Genomic DNA, 19,817 nt, shown 5'->3' on the forward strand with positions numbered 1-19,817 from the left:
TCGCCGTCCGGACTCGGGTCCCCTGGTCCTGCTCCCTCCAGGGCGACTCATCCCCTCCGCGTGGCCTGTTTCCCCTGCCGCCCCGCCCCTGTCCCTCGGGGACCCGCCGGTCGTCCCCGTGTCCCACTCTGTGCTCCACGTTATCACGCGGGTACGCCCCTCGTGCGCTCCCGCCGCGCTCCCGTCTCCAGGGCCCGGCGTCCGGTGGGCGCGCCTGCGCGTTCCTTTGCGGGGCGGGGCGAGAACTTGGCGGGCGCGCCCCTCCACCCCGCCCCGCCCCGCGCCTTCGGTCCCCTGAAGGAGCTGCCGGGGCGCCGAGCTCCCGGCTCCGCCCTCTCCGCCCCCTCAGTGCCCTTCCCCGCGAGGCCTCACTCGTCTCGGGCGGGCCAGAACCTGGCCTCCCCAGGGATTCCACGCGGTCTTCTCGGCCGGCCCCAGGTTAGTCCCGAGGCTCAGAGGTCCGGGCCCCGCCAGGGTGATCGGATCCTGGGGTCCGCGGAGGGTCGGCTGCTGCAGGTTTGGAGCGGGTTGGGGACAGAGCCCTGGGTCTTCCTGGACTGAGGGATCCGAGAACTGCCTCTGCACCCCACCTGGAGACCCGCGGTCCTTCGGGGGTTGACCCTCCTGGTGCGGCGCCTGTGTTGGGATGTGTGTGGGAAGCCAGACTCTTGTGGGCACGCGGGGTGTTGCGCCGTGTGTGCGTGTTTTGTGGGCCCGGAGAGTGCGTGGTGTGGGGCAGTAGAGGCTCCAGTTCCGCAGTTCGAGGTGGGTCAGGCAGACACAAGACTTGGCTGTTTGTGCGCACTCTGGTCGCAGGCTCACCCACCAACCAGGATCAACCAGGATTCCGGAAGGGCCCCTCCATGCGGTAAGTGACACAAACACACACCCGAAACGTGGCACGGGCCACCGCAGGCAGCCTCTGTCCCATACCCACTTGCCAACTGTGCACTTTGCCATAAACATGGGCACACCGCCTTGTGCAAGGAAGTGAGTTTGGAGTCCCTGGAGTAGACCAGGCCGGATGTGGAGGGTGGAGTTGGAGGGCCTTCCCCCAGGTCTCTTCATTCCTTTTCCAGGCAAGATCCCTCATCAGCCCAGACTGGGCCTCTCCTCCCCAGGCCTCAGGAAGTGGGTCCCAGCAGGATCAGCGCAGTAGGTCCAGATGGGTCCTGGGATCAAGTGGTTCTGTCCTTCATGTTTCTGGCCTCTGGGCCCATATGTTCTGTGCCCTTACTGGACCCAAGGTACCCTCCCGTACATCCTCGTACCAGGAGGTGAGGGCTGGACACTAACTCGATGCAGGAGTAGAAACAGTCACTCCAGGGAGGTTTAGGGTGTTGGGTTCCTGGACTCATGCTGAGAAGTCTCCAGGAGCCTCCCACCAGCCAGTAAGTCTCTGGCCTGGCTCAGGTTGAGATGGGTGGCGCTGGGCATCTCCCTGGTCCTCCCATGCTATCCCTGGACTCTGGTTTGCCAGCCTGCTCTCCTCCCTCCTGAGCTGCACCCTGGCTCCTCTTGGCCAGCTGGGGCTGGCTCTATCACCCCCACTCCGTCTGACATAAGAGAAAAATGGTCCAGATTGATGAGTAGGGGTGTGTGTGTGTGGGGGGGGGGTGTCACCCAGCCCTGGAGTGAATCAGGATGGAGTGATTGAGCCAGGAGAGGGAGACTCCCGACATTAGGAGGTATTCCCTGCCATGTCTCTACACATAGCCCCTTCTGGACTTAGAGAAGTCTCCCGGCTCCCTTGCCTGGGCACTGCCCATAACATTCCAAACGCTTCTCCAAGAGATGCAGCCCCTGGGAGCACTACCCGCTGGCAGAGTGATGCCTCACAACTCCAGCCACAGGGAAGGCATGGTCCATGTAGGTAAGCATCTCTTGATCCAAATTTTGGGCACTGGGTAGGATGGAAGGTCCCCCAGGTAGGTAGGTCACACACAAGTCCAGTCACAGGCTCTGGAGTTCTTGTCCACCATGCCCTGCCTGCACTGGATTGTGGGAACACCTGGCCTGCAAGCAGAAAGAAGCAAGCAGCAGCATTTACTTGCCTTCCAGTTCAGCTTTATTTTGCAAAAAATTTACAAGGCCTGTGCACAGAGGCCCCCATGGGGACCAGCATGAATCAATGTGCTCTCACAGTCCAGACTGGGTTGGGAAGACAGGACACAGTTCAGTACCATAGTAGACAGAGGAAGTGCTATAGGAGACAGAAAAGGAAAAGACCGGGAGAGATCAAGGAAGCTTCCCAGAATAGGAGATTCCTTCCAGTTTGACAGATGGAGAAGGCAGCACAGCAAGTGCAGATGTCTGGAAGCCTGGGAGAAAGAAGGGTAGCTCTGGGAAGGGCTAGGTGTCCAAGAGTAGTGAGCCCTTTGGAGGCTATGGAGATGAGCATGGGAAAACGGGCCAGTCAGCTCGGTGCTGTGGTATGAGCTTTTGACTACAAAGTAGGGACTATTGTTTCAAATCTTCTGGCAGCCAAGTCTAGGTGAGGCTGCCGAGGGACTATAGCCTTGATTTCTTGCCCCTGACCTTGTCTTTCCTTTCTTCCACAGATGAGACCTGGAAAGGGCAGGACAGGGACAGGGAAGGAGTGTGGATAGGTGAAAGGGGAGGCCTGGCCCAAAATACCTCCTCTCCATTCCCCTCTGAGCCTCCAGGGGCTTCAGGCAGCATCATCCCTGTGTACTGTGCCCTCCTGGCTACTGTGGTCCTCGGTCTGCTTGCTTATGTGGCCTTCAAGTGGTAGGTGGCCTGGGTACTACCCTGTGGTACTCCCTTCCCATCTGGACTACCAGCCAGCTCCGTCTCAGTGAAGGCTGGAGCAGGTTGGCAGGTCCCCACTGCTCCCCACAGCTGGCGCTCACATAAACAAAGACAGCAGCTGGCCAAAGCTCGGACTGCAGAGCTGGGGGCCCTCGACAAGGACCAGACACACAGGGAGAGCAGCGTCTTCCAGGACTCTCCTAGCAGTCTGGAGTCCTGTGTCCCCAGCCAGGGTGAGTTCCTTTCCCCAATCTACAGTCAATTCAGAACCTAGCTCTGCCCACCACCCAGCCCACCTGACCCTTATTTGCCCCTCATGTCTCCCACCCCAGGGCCACATCCGGAGCTTGGCTGCCGTCTTTACCTTCATCTCCCTCGACAGCAGCAAGAGGAAGTGGAGCGGCTCCTGGGAGTGTCAGGCGAACCTGAAAAGGGCTGGCAGGGCCTGGCAGGCCGTCTGGGCTACCAGGCTGAGGCTGTGGAGACCATGGCCCGGGGCCAGGTGCCAGCCTACACTCTGCTGAGGGACTGGGCTGTCCAAGAAGGCAGCGGTGCTACACTCAGGGTGCTAGAGGACGCCCTGGCTGCCATGGGTCGTGAAGATGTGGTCCAGGTCCTGGGCCTCCCGCCTGAGGACTGCTCTGTGGTGTGAATGATGCCTCCACAGCCTCACCTCTCAGGGTACTGCTCTGGTGCTCCCGACCACGCCTTCCCTTTCCTGGGCTCCTTGGCATTGGTGGGCTTAGCCTGCTCTGTTCTGGTGGGACACAAAGTCCAGCCACTATTCATCTTCCCTTGCCCTCCCTGCCTCTGAGACAGAGACCAGGATATGGGGGGAGGTGGCAGTAAGGAATGGGTCTGCTCTCCTTCCTTTGCCTTAACTGGTTTTTTTCTACTTTTGTATTCCATATTAAAGGAACTTTGGGTTACTGTACTGGTTCTGTCTGGCTACCTGGGCCTGTGAGAAGTGGGTGACTATGAGGCAGAGGCCCAGAAAAAGGACAGGGTCCCTAAGTTGTGGGAGCAGCACTTGGGCTGGCAGGGAGCGTGTTCCCAAAGAAGACACATGAGCTGTGGAGGTTCACGTCCTGCACCTGCCATTTACTGGCTGGATCATGTTAGGAAGCTGTTTTGCCTTTCTGAACTTGAGCTTCCTTAGCTGAACAAGAAATGGAATGGTGTGTTCAGTAAGTTCCCCTCACTTAAGACTCCCGGGTGGAGACAATTTTCCTGACTTGTGCTGTGACCAGCATCAACCAGAAGCTAGAGGCCTGCCCCTCTAGACAGGAGGCAAGGGGCAGACTGGTCCTGGGAGGCTGCTTACCAAGGGCCTCTGGTCACCTCTAGATGAGGAAAAGGAAGGGCGGGCGGGCTTTCCTTACAGGGCCCATTCTCCAGACTTAGGAGAGGCAGGGCCAAACAGGCTTCCGCTGCTGCTGCTGTAATTTCTACACAAGCCAAGGGGCAAGCAAGTCATCCCACCCACCTGAGGGGCAGTTGAGGATAGGGGAGCCACAGCCTATCCACCTGCACCTCACACATATGCTTGCCCTGAAGGGAGAGGCAGGCAGGTTGGTGACCAAGCTTTAGGAAAGGGCTGCTACAGCAGACAGGCCCTGCCTAGGAAGGAATACTGGCTACAGTCCTGGCACCCACCACCCAAACTCAGAGGAGACGTGGGATGCAGTCATGGTCCAGGGGGCCCAGAGTAGATCCTGTTGCTGGCTAAGATGTGACTGACTGGCTGCTCTGTGAGGACCAAACTCATCAGGCTGCTGCTGCTGTTCCTCAGAAACAGTTTACCAGGCCTGCTCAAGCACATCAATCTTTTCCTTAAAAGGGCAGGCTTTGAGCCACCTTTACCCTGAGATGACCCGTTGGGCAACAATAACCCAGGAGGGAAAAGCAGGAAAGACTCAGCATTCCCTCAGCTAGAATCAGACCAGCACTGGAGACGTCACACCTACTTCAGCAGGAAGTTGGCCACAGCATGATCAAGGATTGGCGTGGTGATGTGATCTCCTGCATCGAGTGGCATGAATGGTTTTCAATTAGCTGGCCGCCTGTATCACCACTGAGGGGACTGGAGCCTGAAGGTGTCAAGGGGTAGGTGGAAGGGAAAAGATTTTAAAAAACCAGGGAGGAAAAATAACAGAATTCCTCTTCAAAGGTGTCCTACTTGAAATGTGACTGCTCCCTGGTCACCACCCTTTAACAGAAGGGTGCCTGAATTTCCTTGGAAAATCTGAAACCTGGAGCCTTGGGTAAAAACCATGAGTTTGACCTGGTTGTGAGCAACAGGCTGTACCCTTAGCATGCAAACCCACCAGAGAAACACTCCCTAATGTACTCAAGCAAGCATGTCTAATGATTATGACCTTTAAAAGTTTTTTTTTCTCCTATGTTAACAATTCCTGTAATATGAGGACATGAGATGAGTACCTGTGCCTCTCTGAACCTTACTTTCCTCATCAGAACAGTGCCAATTCCTGCATTTCAGGGCTGCGAGGATCAAGTGAGCACAGCCTGAGCTCTAAGAGTCCAGTGTAGCACCCAACAGGCAGTGAGTGCTCTAACTGCTGTCCAACCTGCCCAAGATTTGGCAGGCCACAGCCTCTTCCCCAGGGGCACTACTGAGGTGAGGAAGAGATGGAACCAGACTCTTTGCAAAGACAGGCCCCTGCCTTGGCCTGAAGCCTTTGGCTCTGCTCATTGCCCAGACAATGGATGTGTGTGGGGAGGTCCCCACTGGGCCCTGCATTCTCCAGGAGATATCCACTCTCATCACCACCTGTGCACTGTACCTCGTTATATGGGTCCTCACTTGTCCTAGGTCTAGTGTCCAAGCCCAGTGTCAGGTAGCATAGTGGGAGGTCAGGGAACCAAAACAGCAAATGAGCATTCCAGGGGCTCGGGGGAGCTCAGGCCTCCGGAGGGAAGTGTGTCAATGCCTCGCCCCAGCCAGGAAGTACAAAGGGGAAAGACACGTGTCTTCTCTAGACTGATCTATTAACCAAAGCAGCCCAGTGCCAATGAGGCCTCAGGTCCACTTCCTTTGCTCTGGAATGCACGTGTAAGTTGGCTCCACCCCTAAGCACAGCCACCAGATCCCAAGCTCACAAGTGTCAGTCATCTGGCAAACGTCTGCCTCAGTCCCAGTGGGACCTGTGAAGAAAAAGGCCTGTGATCAGCTCCAAACTCAGACTAATTTTGGACTTCACATCTCTCCTTTCTCCAGTAACACGTTTGACTAGCTCTTAGGGAACACAAGTGCCAAGTTCTTTAATTAATTTTATTTTTTACATAAAAAGTTCAGTAAAAATTGGATAAAGTAAAGTGATTTTAAGCAGTAAATCAATCTTATCAACATAGCACAAGGCTGGCCAAAACCACAAGGCAGCCTGCTTTGGAATATTTACATGATAACAAATTAAACCTTGCAGGAGAACTTAAACCATCCTTACAAAGTCTTCCTGTGATCCTAGCATGTAAAGGCTAAAAGCAAAACAAAAAACAAACAAAAACCAGGAAAAAACAAATTATTTTCAATATATTCACATATACATTAAAATATAATACAGATCGTCGGGGTAAGGGGTCGTGGGTGGGGATGCGCATGGGTCTGTGCGCCAACAGCACCGCCAAGGAGGAGACCCAGGTTTGAGAGTGGGGTCAGGCCTGGCCAGGGTCTTAGAGGGAAGATTCTTCCCTAAGCCCTTGCCTCTGATGGCCTCCAACCACACCCCAACAGCTCACGATCAGGCATCGCTTGTTGTAGATTGAGCTCATTTTTGGGCTTTCAGTTGAAATTCCCCAGGGTGATGTGTCATCAGTAGCACAGCTTTGACAGAAGGGCAGGGCAGGAAAGGCCCACAGGATTCCTTCTCCCCGGAGTCTGTCCTACCTGCTCACCTGTCCTCCCACCCTGGCCCCATAAGTCACTCTAATTCAGTGTCCTCTTTGGGTTTGTAAACAGCCCCAAACTTCTGCATGTACTTCTTAATGTACTCCTTGGTTTTGTGTTTCACATTCTCATTGCACTCCAGGTCCTCAGGGTTCTTACAGTACTTCAGCTCCTTATTCATAACGCCGTGAGTCAGCTGTCCAGAACACAAGAAGAGAGACCAGGGCCGCCAGTCAGAGTGGAAAGGATTTGAGGGGGAAGGCCAGCCTGCTACCTCAGGGCCCTTCTAACCAAGACTAGGAGTTGAATAAGGAAGGTAGGTTGGGGCAGGCTGGTGCTGGGATCACCAGAAAAGGAAGTTTCTTAGAGAATCATCACACTCAAGTAAGATGCTCTCCCTTCTCAAACCTTCCCTCCCCATTCCTGGGTCCTCAGCCTGGGTACCTCGCAAGGAAAACCCACTTTCTATGATGAAAGAGGCCTTTTTAGAAGGCACACAGTTTTCCCAGAACATTGTCAGACCACAGCTGGGGAGAATACCTTGCGAGCCAGGTGTTTGAAGTCTTCGGTTGTGGTAATTCTTCCCACTTTGCAGTCCGGTTTCCGGTAAGGGTTTAGGCACTGGACAATGAACTGGGACATCTGCAGGCAGAGGAGAGAACATGCTGCCCAATACTCCAGAAAGGGCAAGAAGTTGTAATGAGAAAATAACTAGAAAAGGCAGCAAGAAGAACCAGCCAATCCTTCCCAACTCAGGTTGGCTGGTTCAGGTAGAAGAATGCTAGTATGTCAATGGGATATAAGACAAAAGGATCCTGGCTCAGCCCTGAGAGGGAGAGTTCCCTTGGATGAATTGAGCAAGCCTTAGATGGAGGGACCCAGGAGCAGGGGCAGGAGAAAACAGCTCCTCTTTTTTTTTTAGATTTTTATTTATTTACTTACTAAACATGTCTTTATTGATTTTTGGGGGGGGAGAGGAAGGGAGAGGGGGAGAGAGACAGAAACATCAATGAGAGAGTAGCATCAATTGGATGCCTTCTGCATACCCTCTACTGGGGGTCAAGCCCCACAACCTGGGCATGTGCCCTGACCCTGAATTGAACAGTGACCTCTTCGTGTATGGGACAACGCTCAGATGCTCAACCAACTGAGCCACATCGGCCCAGCACAGCTGCTCTGTTACTGGAATGGCAGGCAGGTTTCAGCTAACACGTGTCATGTCTTTAGCATAGAGAATGTAGCTGAGTTCTCTGGCTCCTGGAGACAGTGCAAAGAGAACGTTCCAGTGCTTTTAGGAGGCTCAGCAACCCCAGGAAATGCAGGCATTTTGTTACTGAAGGTTAGATTCTGTGTTACATTTATTTTGATTCATACTACAGGAGTGTGAAGCAGATGGAAGCATGGGTATGACAACTGGTGGGAAAAGACCCAGGGTAGGACCCTTTTCAATATACAACTTCCAATATCCTCCTGAGCTATCTCTGTAGCGTATGTCCTGTGTAGTGAATCTCAAGAGACCTAGGCACAGAACCTCTGGAAGTACTTATGGCACTAAGATTCCAGGGGACAAAGGGAGTGAGGTTAGTGATAGCCACGTCATCAGGGAGCACCCTGAACAGGGCCTACCCATCCTTGAAATTTAATGAGCCTTCAGATGGTCAAAGAACAAGACTATATCACAAAGTAGGCACTAAATAAACAGCTGCTAGTTAGCTGAGCTGAAACACCAATAATTTCACACAGGGATAGTGAGAAACTAAATCTTATCTCTGTGGTCTCCTAGCCTCTGTACTTTCTCCCTGCAATCCATTTCCCCAAATACAGTCAGGGATCTCACTGTTCCCAGCTTCAAATCCTGCAATGGTTCTCTGTAACTCAGACACACAGGCCCTATATGAAGCAGCACAGTATTGTTCAGCCTCATCTTTTAATACCCTTCATATACCCTGTGCTACAGCCCATGGACTCCTTATAGTTCCCTGAAAGAAATAATGCTTCTGTACATTCTACTGCCTGAAGTTACTTCCTCCCGATCTATCTGGTCAATTCCTACCCCAATTCAATAGCCTTTCCTGATACCTGAACAGTGGCCCCCTGCACTATCACCGTGCACTCTTCACACAGCTGCCAACAAACTATCAGTCCCTTCAGTGAATCAAGACTGGAGTTTAGATTCTAGATGCCCTGAGGCAGAAAGTTAGTGTCCTATAGCTGGAAATTCCAGCAGCATAAACAGTAGCTGCTTTCTCAAATCCATTAAGGATTAGGCAGCCACCAAATGAGGTATTACAGAAAGAAGACTGAGCTTTGAACCAGAGGCCTGAGTTCAAGTCTTCTGTCTAGAACTTGCCTTCTTAGAACCTTAAGAGTTCTTCCACCTGCGTAAAGGACTGACAATTCCCTTCTTGCCTACCTCAAGGGCCATTGTTGGGATAAAATCAGATAATGGATATGAAAATACTTTTTACCCAACTGTAAAGGACCATGCCAATGTGTCATCACAACTATATGGTCAAATTACAGAAGTGAGGGAACACCCAAAGGCAGGGTAGCAGAACACTACTAATAGCGGTGCATACTTAGGACAAGAAAGGAAAGAGCTCTGGTTTAAGCCCATGGAGCTGAGTAACATCCGCCAAACCTTACCTCTTTTCTGAATACTTCTTTGCTTTTCTTAGCCAACTCACTGGAGGTGTCTGCTTCTGCTGTCTTAGGCTTTTTTGAAGTCTAGAAATGGAAGAGAAAAACATAAAAATGCTGGCACAAGAGGTCAGGTTAGTGATGTCCTGCTGTTCCAGGAACCTCCTTTCTATTAACCTGACTCTCCATATTAGGGCACATGGACTGGAGGCAGCTTGGCTGCTATTACCACTCTCACCTCATGTTACAATCCTGTCATCTGGCTCTGACTTTATTCTTATAAACCAAGTTCTAATTCTCTACCCTAACTCAAAGCTATATCCTTGATGTAGCTAAACATCTCTAGTTGTTTCAGAGTCAACATCTCTGCAGAGAAACGTGCTGTGTGACTTGGACCACTCAGATCCCTGTGTGAGCTTCAATACCTCACACTGTCAAGGCCTAAGCTCAGTGAGCTCCACCTTTCCTGGCTCTGACAGTCCAGGATTCCAGGACAAAGGCAAAACACTCTGTTCAGAAGGCCTTTCACTACACATCTGGAGGTTCCCACCACATCATGGTCCTCATCCAAATCCTTCCACTCCCCTTGGATATTCATCACTTTTCCTCTAAAGACAGAGCTGGCCAGACTGTAGGAGACACTCTCAGCAAGCAGGAGAGGCTCCTTGGAGGTTGGTATTTCCAGTTCAAAACTGCAAAAGCTAAAGAAGTAACAAGGATTTGGGGGGAAGAAGGGTTGTCCAAGTCAGTGAACAGATGAGTAGATGATAAGACACAGAGGATACTCTGTCCAAAGCTGGTAAGATGATGACAAATCTAGGACTATTCCCTTCTAGCAGCGCCAGAAGGGAGGCTGCCAAGTTCCCTCTAATTAGGCACTGCTGAGAGGTGAGGGGCCAGCAGCCCTGCCATTCAGAGCACCCTCCATGCAAGGCCATCTCCCCACACCTTTGCCCACCACCAGCCATCAAGCCCCTTGCTAGTAAATGTAATTTTCTGTGGAAAAGATTATGAACATTCCTCTTTGAGTACAGTCACTTGAGATGGATGTAGAAAATGCAGTTGGTATTATAGGTACTTCCTGTTTTTGCTGGCCACTTAGAGCACTTTTTCTACTCCCAGCCCAACCCCCAGTTCTGATTCCTCCATTTACATCAGTAGTATGAAGGTGCTGATGATAGAGCTGTTCAACTCCCTCTGCTCTGGACTGGCTCCAGAGAAAGGTGGCACTCCCTTGCTCTCAGCTGCTACAAGTCAGCTTTCTCTAATTTGTTATAAAAGATTTACATATTTTCCATTTTTCCACTTTCTTTCTGTGGCTGTGGGAGCAGGATGGGGAGGGGAGGGTAGAAAGAACACACAGATCAACCTCTGTTTTCAAGAAATAAAACAAAAAAACCTGACAAGTAATCTATTTTCAAATGTTTTGCTTTGGGATTTTGTGGTTATTTTTCCAGTACTAGAGTGTGGGTGTGCTTCACAATAAGACCTCAGGTAGCAAGGGATCAAGAACTGCCTGAACAAGCCAAGGAAACTTCAACACATCCTCAAATATTCTCTTGTGGATCTCAGATATGAGCACTGACAGCAATGAGTACAGTAAGTCCTTGAGGTATGACAATCACCGCAAGGCTCCTGGTTCTACAGAAGAGGCTAGGCTCTCAGCAAGAGTACTGTATTAACAGGAATGTTCTGCTTCCCTCTGAATGGGGCATGTGTTCAGAAAGCTAAATCAATTCAGTGCATGCTTAATAGCTTTCTAATTTAATCTCTGACTTGGTGAGGTTGGTAGGGCTTTAAAAATGCAGTTACAGAGCACAATCCACTGAGCCCTGTCTAGGAGATTCTGTGGTCCTGTTGAGTGCTGTGCAATTGGGATTGAGAAAGGAAATGTTCAACTGAAAGGTGCCTAGACTTATACCATGGAAATTGTAAACCAAAATGAAGTACTCTTGGTTTGAAATTCACAAACCCCTCTTGGTCTGTGGTCTGAAAATGGCATGAGAAATAATTTCAGAAACTGGCTAACGTTTACTCAAGCCCAATGCCAAGCAATACCAGGAGCCAGAGTCAGAGCCAAGGGTAGTTTGATGGATACTGACATGAAAACTTTGGGAATATCCTCCAATTCCCAAAAAAGCCTCATTTAAGTGTTACCATTTCTACAATTCATAAACTTAAAAAAAAAATTTTTTTTTAATTGATTTTTTAGGGAGAGAGGAAGGGAGAGTAGGAAAGAGAGAAACATGGATCAGCTGCCTCCTGCATGCCCCCTACCAGGAATCGAACTGGCAACTTTTCGGTACACCGGACAATGCCCAACCAACTGAGCAACACCAGCCAGAGCAACAATTCACAAACTTTTAAAACCAAGTATTAGTAACCTTCTCAAATGGCTATTGCCAGTTAAAAATCCTTTAGCACCAAAAAAAGACATTAGACTGGACCAATGGTCCCCAAAATGTAACAGGCTACCTTATGGGGTAGGGAACACCTACTGTGCTACAAGCAATCTTGTTGAGATTCTAGAAACCCACGGGGTGGGGGGAAGGTGGGGCAGCACTCTTACATTAAAAAAAGCAATGTGGGCGCAGGGGGCTCTCCTGTGCATTTTAAGATGTTTTAGTGGCTTCCTTGGCCTCTAATCACTAGAAGCCAGTAGCATCCCCTCAACTATAACAACTAAAAATATCTCTAAATATTATCAAATGTCCCGAGGAGCAAAACTGCTACTAGTTGAGAACTTCTGTACTAAAAGGCTAACTATTTATGTCTAGAGAGGGAAATATAATGAAAGGAGAACAGCCGAATAGAAATTAAGGGCTTTTACTTTTTGTTCTAACATACCATACTTCTGTGTCTGGATATCCTAGCCGTCCCTACCCCCACCCCCAGCATTTATTACATGTGTAATTCTCCAGAACAATAAGGAAAATAGGGTCCCAAGAACATGTGGCTACTGGCCCTACAAAATGACAGGGTACCGACTCTTCCAAATGATCAGGAAACACATGTGTACACCACACTCACCTTCATGGGGTTTTCATCATACGTTGGGGTTCCCAGGTCCATCTCAGCTTCATGCTCAAGACTGGCATCATCTCCTGGGCTTTCCCAAGTGGGAGGATCCCACTGAGTCTGCCTAGAAGAAGGTAAGAACAGCCATGCTGTCATGGCCAGAAAACAGAGAACTCTGGCACAGACATCTCTGCTCATATATACATAAAATATAACATGCAATGAAACACAGAGCAAGACAGTTCCATAAGATAGAGACATTCTTTTGACATCTTCCCAGCAGCAATGATTCTACCCCAGAGACAGACTATTTAGCCCACTGTTTTTCTGTAGCCAGTAATGTGGCAGCAGTTTCTGGGTGTCAAAGAGAGCAGTAAAACCAAATATCTTCTGTCTCTCACCTGCCTACGTACTGAAAATAAGATTCAGCAAAGCCTAAAAAGTACATGGAGTAGGTGCCTGCCTATGATATGCCATCCCTATGCAGGTGAAGACATCGAGGTGGCTATACCTAGCACATTCTTGGAGCAAAATAAAATAAATCACAACATACTCCTCACAATCCTTGAACGTGGGGGAAAGTTCTTCTTTGCCTTAGGAGCCTTCTTGTTTGTAGTTGTGCCCTTTGGTTTAATGACTGACAGCATGGAAAAGATGTGCAGGTTAAAAACTTGTGCCCTATTCTAAAAATATTCTCAACTGACTGCAAGAAGGGTTCAACCACTCTGTGTTTATAGTTGTTTTGAAAATAAGCAGAAAAAGATTTTTTTTTTTTAAAGCTAGGTCTGCGAGGTAACAACTAGAAGTGAGGAAATTCATGTTCTGAAGTCAGCTCCCACAGGGAACACTATAAGGGAAATGTCAAAAGCCTCAGAGAAGCTAGCAACATATCTGGCAGGTCCAGTCCTGCCATTACAGTCTGCTTTCACACCACACCGAAGTTTAGTCAGCAACATTAAATGTACTTGGTGTAATCAATTTTGCATACGATTGTGAAAGCAGGCTTACCTCTGACCAATGCAACTAATTAAAAGAAAAAATGGGCTCGAAATTTCTACTGTAATCAAAGAACCACAAGCATGCTGTAGGTTTATTATGGAAAGTGAACAGAGAGGGAAGTATGATGCTCTTAGCTGCTAGCTAAGGAAAACTTAGATCTTTTTCTTTTTGGAAACGTGATAGTATATTAAAAAGTTTGCTTTGGTATTGAAAAACAAAGTTGTGGTAAAATTTGCAAACAATAGTTTTTAAAATCACTATGCTTTCGGTTAGTAACATAATGAGGGTTTGTTTTATAAAGGTATGTTATAGGGAAAAAAAGAGGCCTTTCTAAGCAGAAAACTAAGAGAAAATATTTGACTGTATGAAATTTTTAAACTTCTTGATGCCACAAAACATTACAAACAAAAATATATTTGCAATACCTTTGATAAAAAGATCTAACAACACTGACAAAAATGGGTAGAAATCCAACAATTCATAAAAGATACAAATTGCCAATAATCTAATGAAGACGTTGTATCTCAATAAGACTTGTTAATGAAAATAAGATTTCTCACCTATTAGACTTACAAGACTAAAAGAACCTAGATGATGAAAAAAGCACTTTTGTTTACTTTCTGTGGGAGTCTGAATTGGTACAAATAATTTTTTTAATGGTAGGCAGACAATATTTATCAATTTAAAATGTGTATCTCTTTTCACCAACAATTCCACTTCTAAAAATCTACCCAAAGAAGGTAGTAAGATTAGTGTCTTAAGGATGTCCTGGGTTAGAGTTACATATAAAATAGTGAAAATCCATCAATTAGGGTGGGTGGGTTTAAATAAAATTTGGTATAGCCATACAAGAGAGCAGAGGTTGGCAAACTTTTTTCTATAAAGAACCAGAGAGTAAACATTTTGTCCTAGTGAGCCATGTAGTCTCTGTCACAACTATTCTACTCTGCCATCGTAGTGTAAAAGCAGGCATAGACAATTCCTAAATAGAGAGGCGTAGCTGTGATCCCAAAAAACTTTATTTGCAAAAACAAGTGGTTCATAGGCATGGTTTGCTGATCTCTGCAACACAATATAAGCAAGCATTAAAAATAATGTAGTTGCAAGTTATAAAACATGTACCCAAACAATTCACATAAGATTATATACTGAGGAGTACAGACAGATGGACACATACACACACAGAGAAAACACAAATTCACATAAAGCTGTTTTGTCTAAAACATATTTTTAAAAAATTTCTAAGAAAAAGATAAATTGGGTTTTTTATATATAGCAAGAGGCATCAAACTATGGATCAGAGACCAAATCTGGTCCACTGCTTATTTTTGTAAATAAAATTTTATTTGAACACAGACATGCCCATTCATTTATGTATGGTCTTGGCTGCTTACACAACAATGGCAGAATTGTGTAGTCTTGACAGAGGGCAAGCCAGAAATGTCTAAAATACTTATAATCTGGTCTTTTACAGAAAACGTCCACCCATGAACCCTGATATCTATAACATTAGATGAAGTCATTACCATTTTTAGAAACTCCTTAGTTTTCTCCAAAAGAGTCTTGCAGATTAAAAATACAAAACGTATCTAAAAAGGACCCAAGTCTAAGGTGTAACATAACATTTAACAGCCCTTCTTACCTTGTGATGACATGGTAGTAATAAATCTTCCCTTCTGGATCTCGGGCTGTCTTCCAGTTGGGAGGTAAGACAATCGTTTTTGGTTTTGGAGGAGAGGGAGGTGGCAGATCCAGGAGATTATTTGTCACAACCATTTCAGGCTAAAAAATACACATGCACAGGAATAATATTTCCAACTTTATCTTTGCTTGAGCAGTTAAAGAGGAACCTGAGATCCCAGGCTAAGATAAAATGTGTACACTTTTAAGCACATATGGGTCTTTGAGATTGCTGCTTTGTGCATACCCATCCCTTAATCTCTACTTTATGTACCTGCCTTTATTTTTATTTTTTGGCTTTGCTTAAGTTCCACCTCTTCCATTCCCGTAGTCCTCTATCTGTCCTCTTTTCCCTAAGCTTCGGTGTCACTTAATATTCTATTATCATTCAATATTTACTAATCCTTCCCCCACCTGGGAATGATTCTTTCCCTCCTCAAACTCTTCATCTGCACCTTTCATGACATTAAAAACTCTGACTACTTTAAGTATCATTCATTGTGATCCTCAACTATTAGTAGAATGTCAACTTCTAATAATAGGAATGCAGTATTATATTTGTATTAAAAATGCCTAGGAGGGCCTGACTCATACCAAACCCTTGAACTCCTGCTCTAAGTGCACACGGTCTTCCTCCCAATTGTTTCACATGCAGTCTTTGTACTCTATCTCCACTTATCATTATTTTTTTTAATCCTCGCCTGAGGATATTTTCTCCATTGCTTTTCAGAGTGAGTGAAAGAGAAAGAGGGAGGGGGGAGAGAAATATCGATGTGACAGAGACACATCAATTGGTTGCCTCCTGCACAAGCCTCAACCAGGGCAGGGATCAAGCCTGCAACCAAGGTACGTGCCCTTGGCCGGAATCGGACCCGGCTCCCTTCATTCTGCAGGCCGACACTCTAACCACTGAGTCAAACCAGCTAGGGCCCATCTCCACTTACTGCTCTACCTGTCTAAAGCCACCATCACTCACCAAAGCACTTCAAGAGCTTCTTCAGAATTGCTATTCTGATCATGTTACTCTGTTGTTTAGTTTCTCAATTGCTTTCAAGACCAGCTTCCTATTTCCCATTTCATTTCAAAACAACACTTCATCAAGGTTTCACCGTATCCTTCTACATATGGTAAGTACCAAAAGCTTCCCTCAAAACACACTGCACAACATATATAGTAAAGTATAGCATTCAATTCTGTACTACACTATACTAGTCCATGATGTCTAGTGTAGTATCACATAGTATCATAAATAATAGCTGATCTAAAAAATTATTACTTCAGAAATTCATAGCAAAGTATAAAAATACAAGGTCAGTTTAAATTACAAATAAAAAGGATCCTAGAAGCAAAATATATATCAAGTAACATAGCTGGTAAATTCTACAGAAAGTTGAGTAGCATTCCCTCAGGGTACACAAGCACTTGAGTAAAATTTACTACAAAAATTAAAATCCAAAGTGAAAAAAAACAAAAATAAAAGCCAAACTAGAACAAAAAGTAAATCTTCTAAAGATAAGGTAGACAGCCAATGAGAGTTCTATCAAGCAAAAGATTTCTTACTGGCTGTAAGGGCTGAGGCTGCCCTGGTGCAACTATTGTAGTCACGGCTGCAGATGGCTGTACCACCACTCCTGGTGGGTGAGCTGTGAAAATCTGTTGTCCCTGGATGTACTGAAGACTTGGCTGGGCATAACTCTAAAAGATAAAATAAACAAACTCATAATGTATACTTTTCTAGCTCTAATAAAGCAGTAATTAACATCCAAGTGGGCATAATCTTTCATAATCTTTCATTTCTTTCATAATCTTTTCATAATGTTTGAAACTCAAACTGTCAAAAAGTAAAGAGAAATGAAGATTTTTTAGGGTTCTATAGTACCTATCCAAACCAGCTGACAATCATATGCCAGTGCCAAAGCCAAAACCAACAACAGCAATAAAAAGGAAAAACTGGTTTACAGTCCCACTGAAATAACATGAAAGACGCATACACATAAGAGATATATCCAAATAGCATGTGCCTGTCATATCTCTCCATTTGCTGGGGGGAAAATCTGTAGGAAACTGGCTTTCCCCTTCAAGCAACTTGAAATTACACAAAAGCTAACTTTGCAAACATAAATACAGTTGAGAAGTATCTTCAAAATGTGGCTTACAATGGGAATTACAAGAGAAAATGGAGGTCCAATATGTTATAGAGGGGGAAACAATTGTTCTGCCCCCACTTCTAGACTGGGGGAAAAAATCACATAACTTTATATGAGTCACTTGACTTTATAATGTGAAAAATTATAGTCTAAGCACTCAGTTTTTTGAGATGACTCAGTATAACTTTGTAAGGTCACTCATTAATGTCACAAGACCACTATAAATTATGTGGCCTCAGTTAAAATTGAGCTTTTATGTTTAATAAGCAGTTGTGACAAGAAAGTGACATGGTCACTTTCTAATAACACATCTACTTCAAATGTCAAAGATATTACATATGCACACACACAAATCTATATCATATCACATAATACTTCACTGTCAAGGTTATATCTATAAACTCAGTAGCCCATCTTGTCATGGTTGATACTAGGCTTGAATGACACAGACTTCAAGGCTTCCTCCTGGAGGTCAGATCTTTAGGCCAAAGATAGATGACCTTGACTAGTTGCATTTCACAGCTCATTAATGTTAATACTCTCTCAGTATTATTATGGTAACTGAGTAATAACTATAATTAAACCTTCAAGGTAAATAGTGCTTTAAATCTATTATTAATATCATTATCTCATGCAAACCTCAAACCACTCTGAGGTATTCTGGTCATGTTATAGATGAGAAAACTAAAACTGAAGAATCTAAGTGCCTATCTTCAGGATACAAAATAAATAATGGATTATGACTCAAAACACACACTTACAACATGCTCTATGCCTCTCAGTACCCAAAGCCCAACATCATCTCTGCTTAACTAATTGCATAGAGAAGGGAAGGATTGTCTGATCATCCTAGTCCATTTATCTACTACTCTAGCACACACAAGGTGGGTTAGGGAGTCAATAAATGACTTCTTGGTAGGAACAGACTGAAAAACTGGAAACAAGTAAAATTCCCATACTTGAGTCTTAAGGCTATGTATGACTAACCCCAGAGAAGTCTTTTGCTCACTGGGATGGGGAAAAACAGATTCTATTTTATAAGAACAACCATATGATCAATGAGCATTCTACTGAGGAGTCTCTAAAGGACAGCTTCTATTGCTGTTGCTTAGGCGCTAACACCTAGGTTAAGAACATACTTCAGAAATAGGGATGGGACAGAAGCAAACCATTTTCCTTTTATCTGTGATACACATTCTCAGGGGAAAACTCAAAAATGTCTTGGTCCAAGAAAGCAAGACAGCAGAAGTTAGGACCTAAGAAATTTGTTTAATATTCATAAACATTCTGTAAAATTGGTACCTAATAACCAATAATGAACGTTTTCTTACTACCCTTATTTAGCACTGTAACATTCATTTTAAGCCAAAAATGAAAGAAAAAACACACACATACACAAAACTAAGTATAAGAATGTTCAGTGCAGTGTTATTTATAATTATGAAAAAGAACTTTCAACTTAAATGACTACCCCAGAAAAACAGATTCAAAATGATCTTATAAGCAAATGGGACATTATATAGCCACTAAAATGTACATGTAACCCTGGCCAGTGTGGCTCAGTGGTTAGAGTGTTGGCCCGAGCACCAAATGGTCGTGGGTTCAATTCCTGGTCAAGGGCGCATAACTGGGTTTTGGGTTCATTCCCTGGCTCCAATCGAGGCTGGTGCAGGAGGCAACCAATCAATGTGTTTCCCTCACAAATATGTTTTTCTCTCTCTCTCCTCCTCCTCCTCCTCCCCTTCCCTCCCTCCCTTCTTCTCTCTCTAAACATCAATGGAGCCCGGCTGGGCGTGGCTCAGCAGTTGAGCATGGACCTAGGATCCAGAAGCTCAAGGTTCGATTCTCGGTCAGGGCACATGCCCGGGTTGCGGGCTCCATCCCCAATGACTCTCTCATCATTGGTGTTTCTATCTCTCTCTCCCTCTGCTGCCCTTTCTCTGAAATCAATAAAGATATATAAATAAATTAATTAATTAAAAACAAACAAACAAAACAAAAAAACATCAATGGAAAAAAATACCCTGGGGTAAGGATTAACCAAAAAAATAAATAAAATAAAATGTTCATGTGTACGCATGTGTGTATGTATGGGTATGTATGTATAAACATACAAAAATACAGAATTTGGAAAAATGGTTAAGAATCATGTTAAGTAGAAAAAAATGGGATAAAAACTTCAAGTCTTTAAGATTACAAATATATAAAAACATATAATCGTCGTTAACGAGATCATAAAAAATGGAAGTAGTTAATATACCTAAGGTTTTAGGAATTAAAGCAGGACACTTTGTCATGACTTTTCTAACAAAATTTTGATACAGCTTCAGCACAAAAATACTAACAGAAATATTACTGATCAACAGTAAATAATATATGCAGGAAACATTCCTGAGAGTCTCTGCCATCCACATTTCACCTTTAGGGATGATGACCAGCAATGGGGGAGGGCACAGGAATGTGCTAAGGATTATGTTTTATACATTCTTCCTTTAATTTTAAAGCTTAAAATGTATCGCTTTGTTTTATAGAAAAAAATGTTTGATTTAAAAACATAAAAAATACATTTTGAAATATAACGTCAGCACACTCTTAGTTTTTAAACTTAACATTACCATTTCCTACCATAGTAATATCATTAGGCTCAGTGCATCTGA

At 45.4% G+C, this 19,817-nt stretch overlaps 2 protein-coding genes across 13 annotated transcripts in view; one reads left to right on the top strand and one right to left on the bottom strand.

Annotated features, from left to right (window-relative positions):
• Positions 1 to 263: 263 nt before the first annotated feature.
• Positions 264 to 3,705, top strand: LOC308567801 (death domain-containing membrane protein NRADD-like). Of its 6 annotated transcripts, none has more exons than XM_081159776.1 (6): positions 276 to 438; positions 817 to 868; positions 1,717 to 1,873; positions 2,562 to 2,751; positions 2,863 to 3,005; positions 3,105 to 3,705. In XM_081159776.1, exons 3-6 carry the CDS (start codon positions 1,795 to 1,797, stop codon positions 3,422 to 3,424), a joined length of 732 nt encoding a protein of 243 aa, XP_081015902.1. In that variant the 5' UTR covers positions 276 to 438; positions 817 to 868; positions 1,717 to 1,794; the 3' UTR covers positions 3,425 to 3,705. The 6 variants fall into 6 exon arrangements, with proteins under 6 accessions (XP_081015903.1, XP_081015902.1, XP_081015900.1 ...); XM_081159774.1 differs by having other exon boundaries at positions 357 to 438; positions 1,793 to 1,873; XM_081159773.1 differs by having other exon boundaries at positions 409 to 438; positions 1,793 to 1,869.
• Positions 3,448 to 19,817, bottom strand: part of SETD2 (SET domain containing 2, histone lysine methyltransferase) — an 82,703-nt gene continuing 66,333 nt past the window's right edge. For 5 of the 7 annotated variants that reach the window (XM_081159764.1, XM_081159762.1, XM_081159759.1 and 2 more), the window contains 6 exons: positions 16,574 to 16,708; positions 14,976 to 15,115; positions 12,347 to 12,458; positions 9,323 to 9,403; positions 7,217 to 7,318; positions 3,451 to 6,872 (listed from right to left, as the gene is read on the bottom strand). In XM_081159764.1, coding sequence (XP_081015890.1) covers positions 6,711 to 6,872; positions 7,217 to 7,318; positions 9,323 to 9,403; positions 12,347 to 12,458; positions 14,976 to 15,115; positions 16,574 to 16,708 — 732 coding nt within the window. In that variant the 3' untranslated portion in view covers positions 3,451 to 6,710. Of the gene's footprint in view, positions 6,873 to 7,216; positions 7,319 to 9,322; positions 9,404 to 12,346; positions 12,459 to 14,975; positions 15,116 to 16,573; positions 16,709 to 19,817 lie in introns of all 7 variants that reach the window. The other 2 variants (XR_014000378.1, XM_081159763.1) reach the window with 2 other exon arrangements.

The sequence above is a fragment of the Miniopterus schreibersii genome (genome assembly GCF_964146895.1).
Source record: "Miniopterus schreibersii genome assembly, chromosome: 15".
Classification (NCBI taxonomy): Eukaryota; Metazoa; Chordata; class Mammalia; order Chiroptera; family Miniopteridae; genus Miniopterus; species Miniopterus schreibersii.

Excerpts from the sequence above, each read along its gene's own strand:
- LOC308567801 (XM_081159773.1), top strand. Across the intron at positions 1,870-2,561 it reads ACAGGGAAGGCATGGTCCAT|ATGAGACCTGGAAAGGGCAG; the intron begins GTAGGTAAGCAT and ends TTTCTTCCACAG. Across the intron at positions 2,752-2,862 it reads GCTTATGTGGCCTTCAAGTG|CTGGCGCTCACATAAACAAA; the intron begins GTAGGTGGCCTG and ends TGCTCCCCACAG.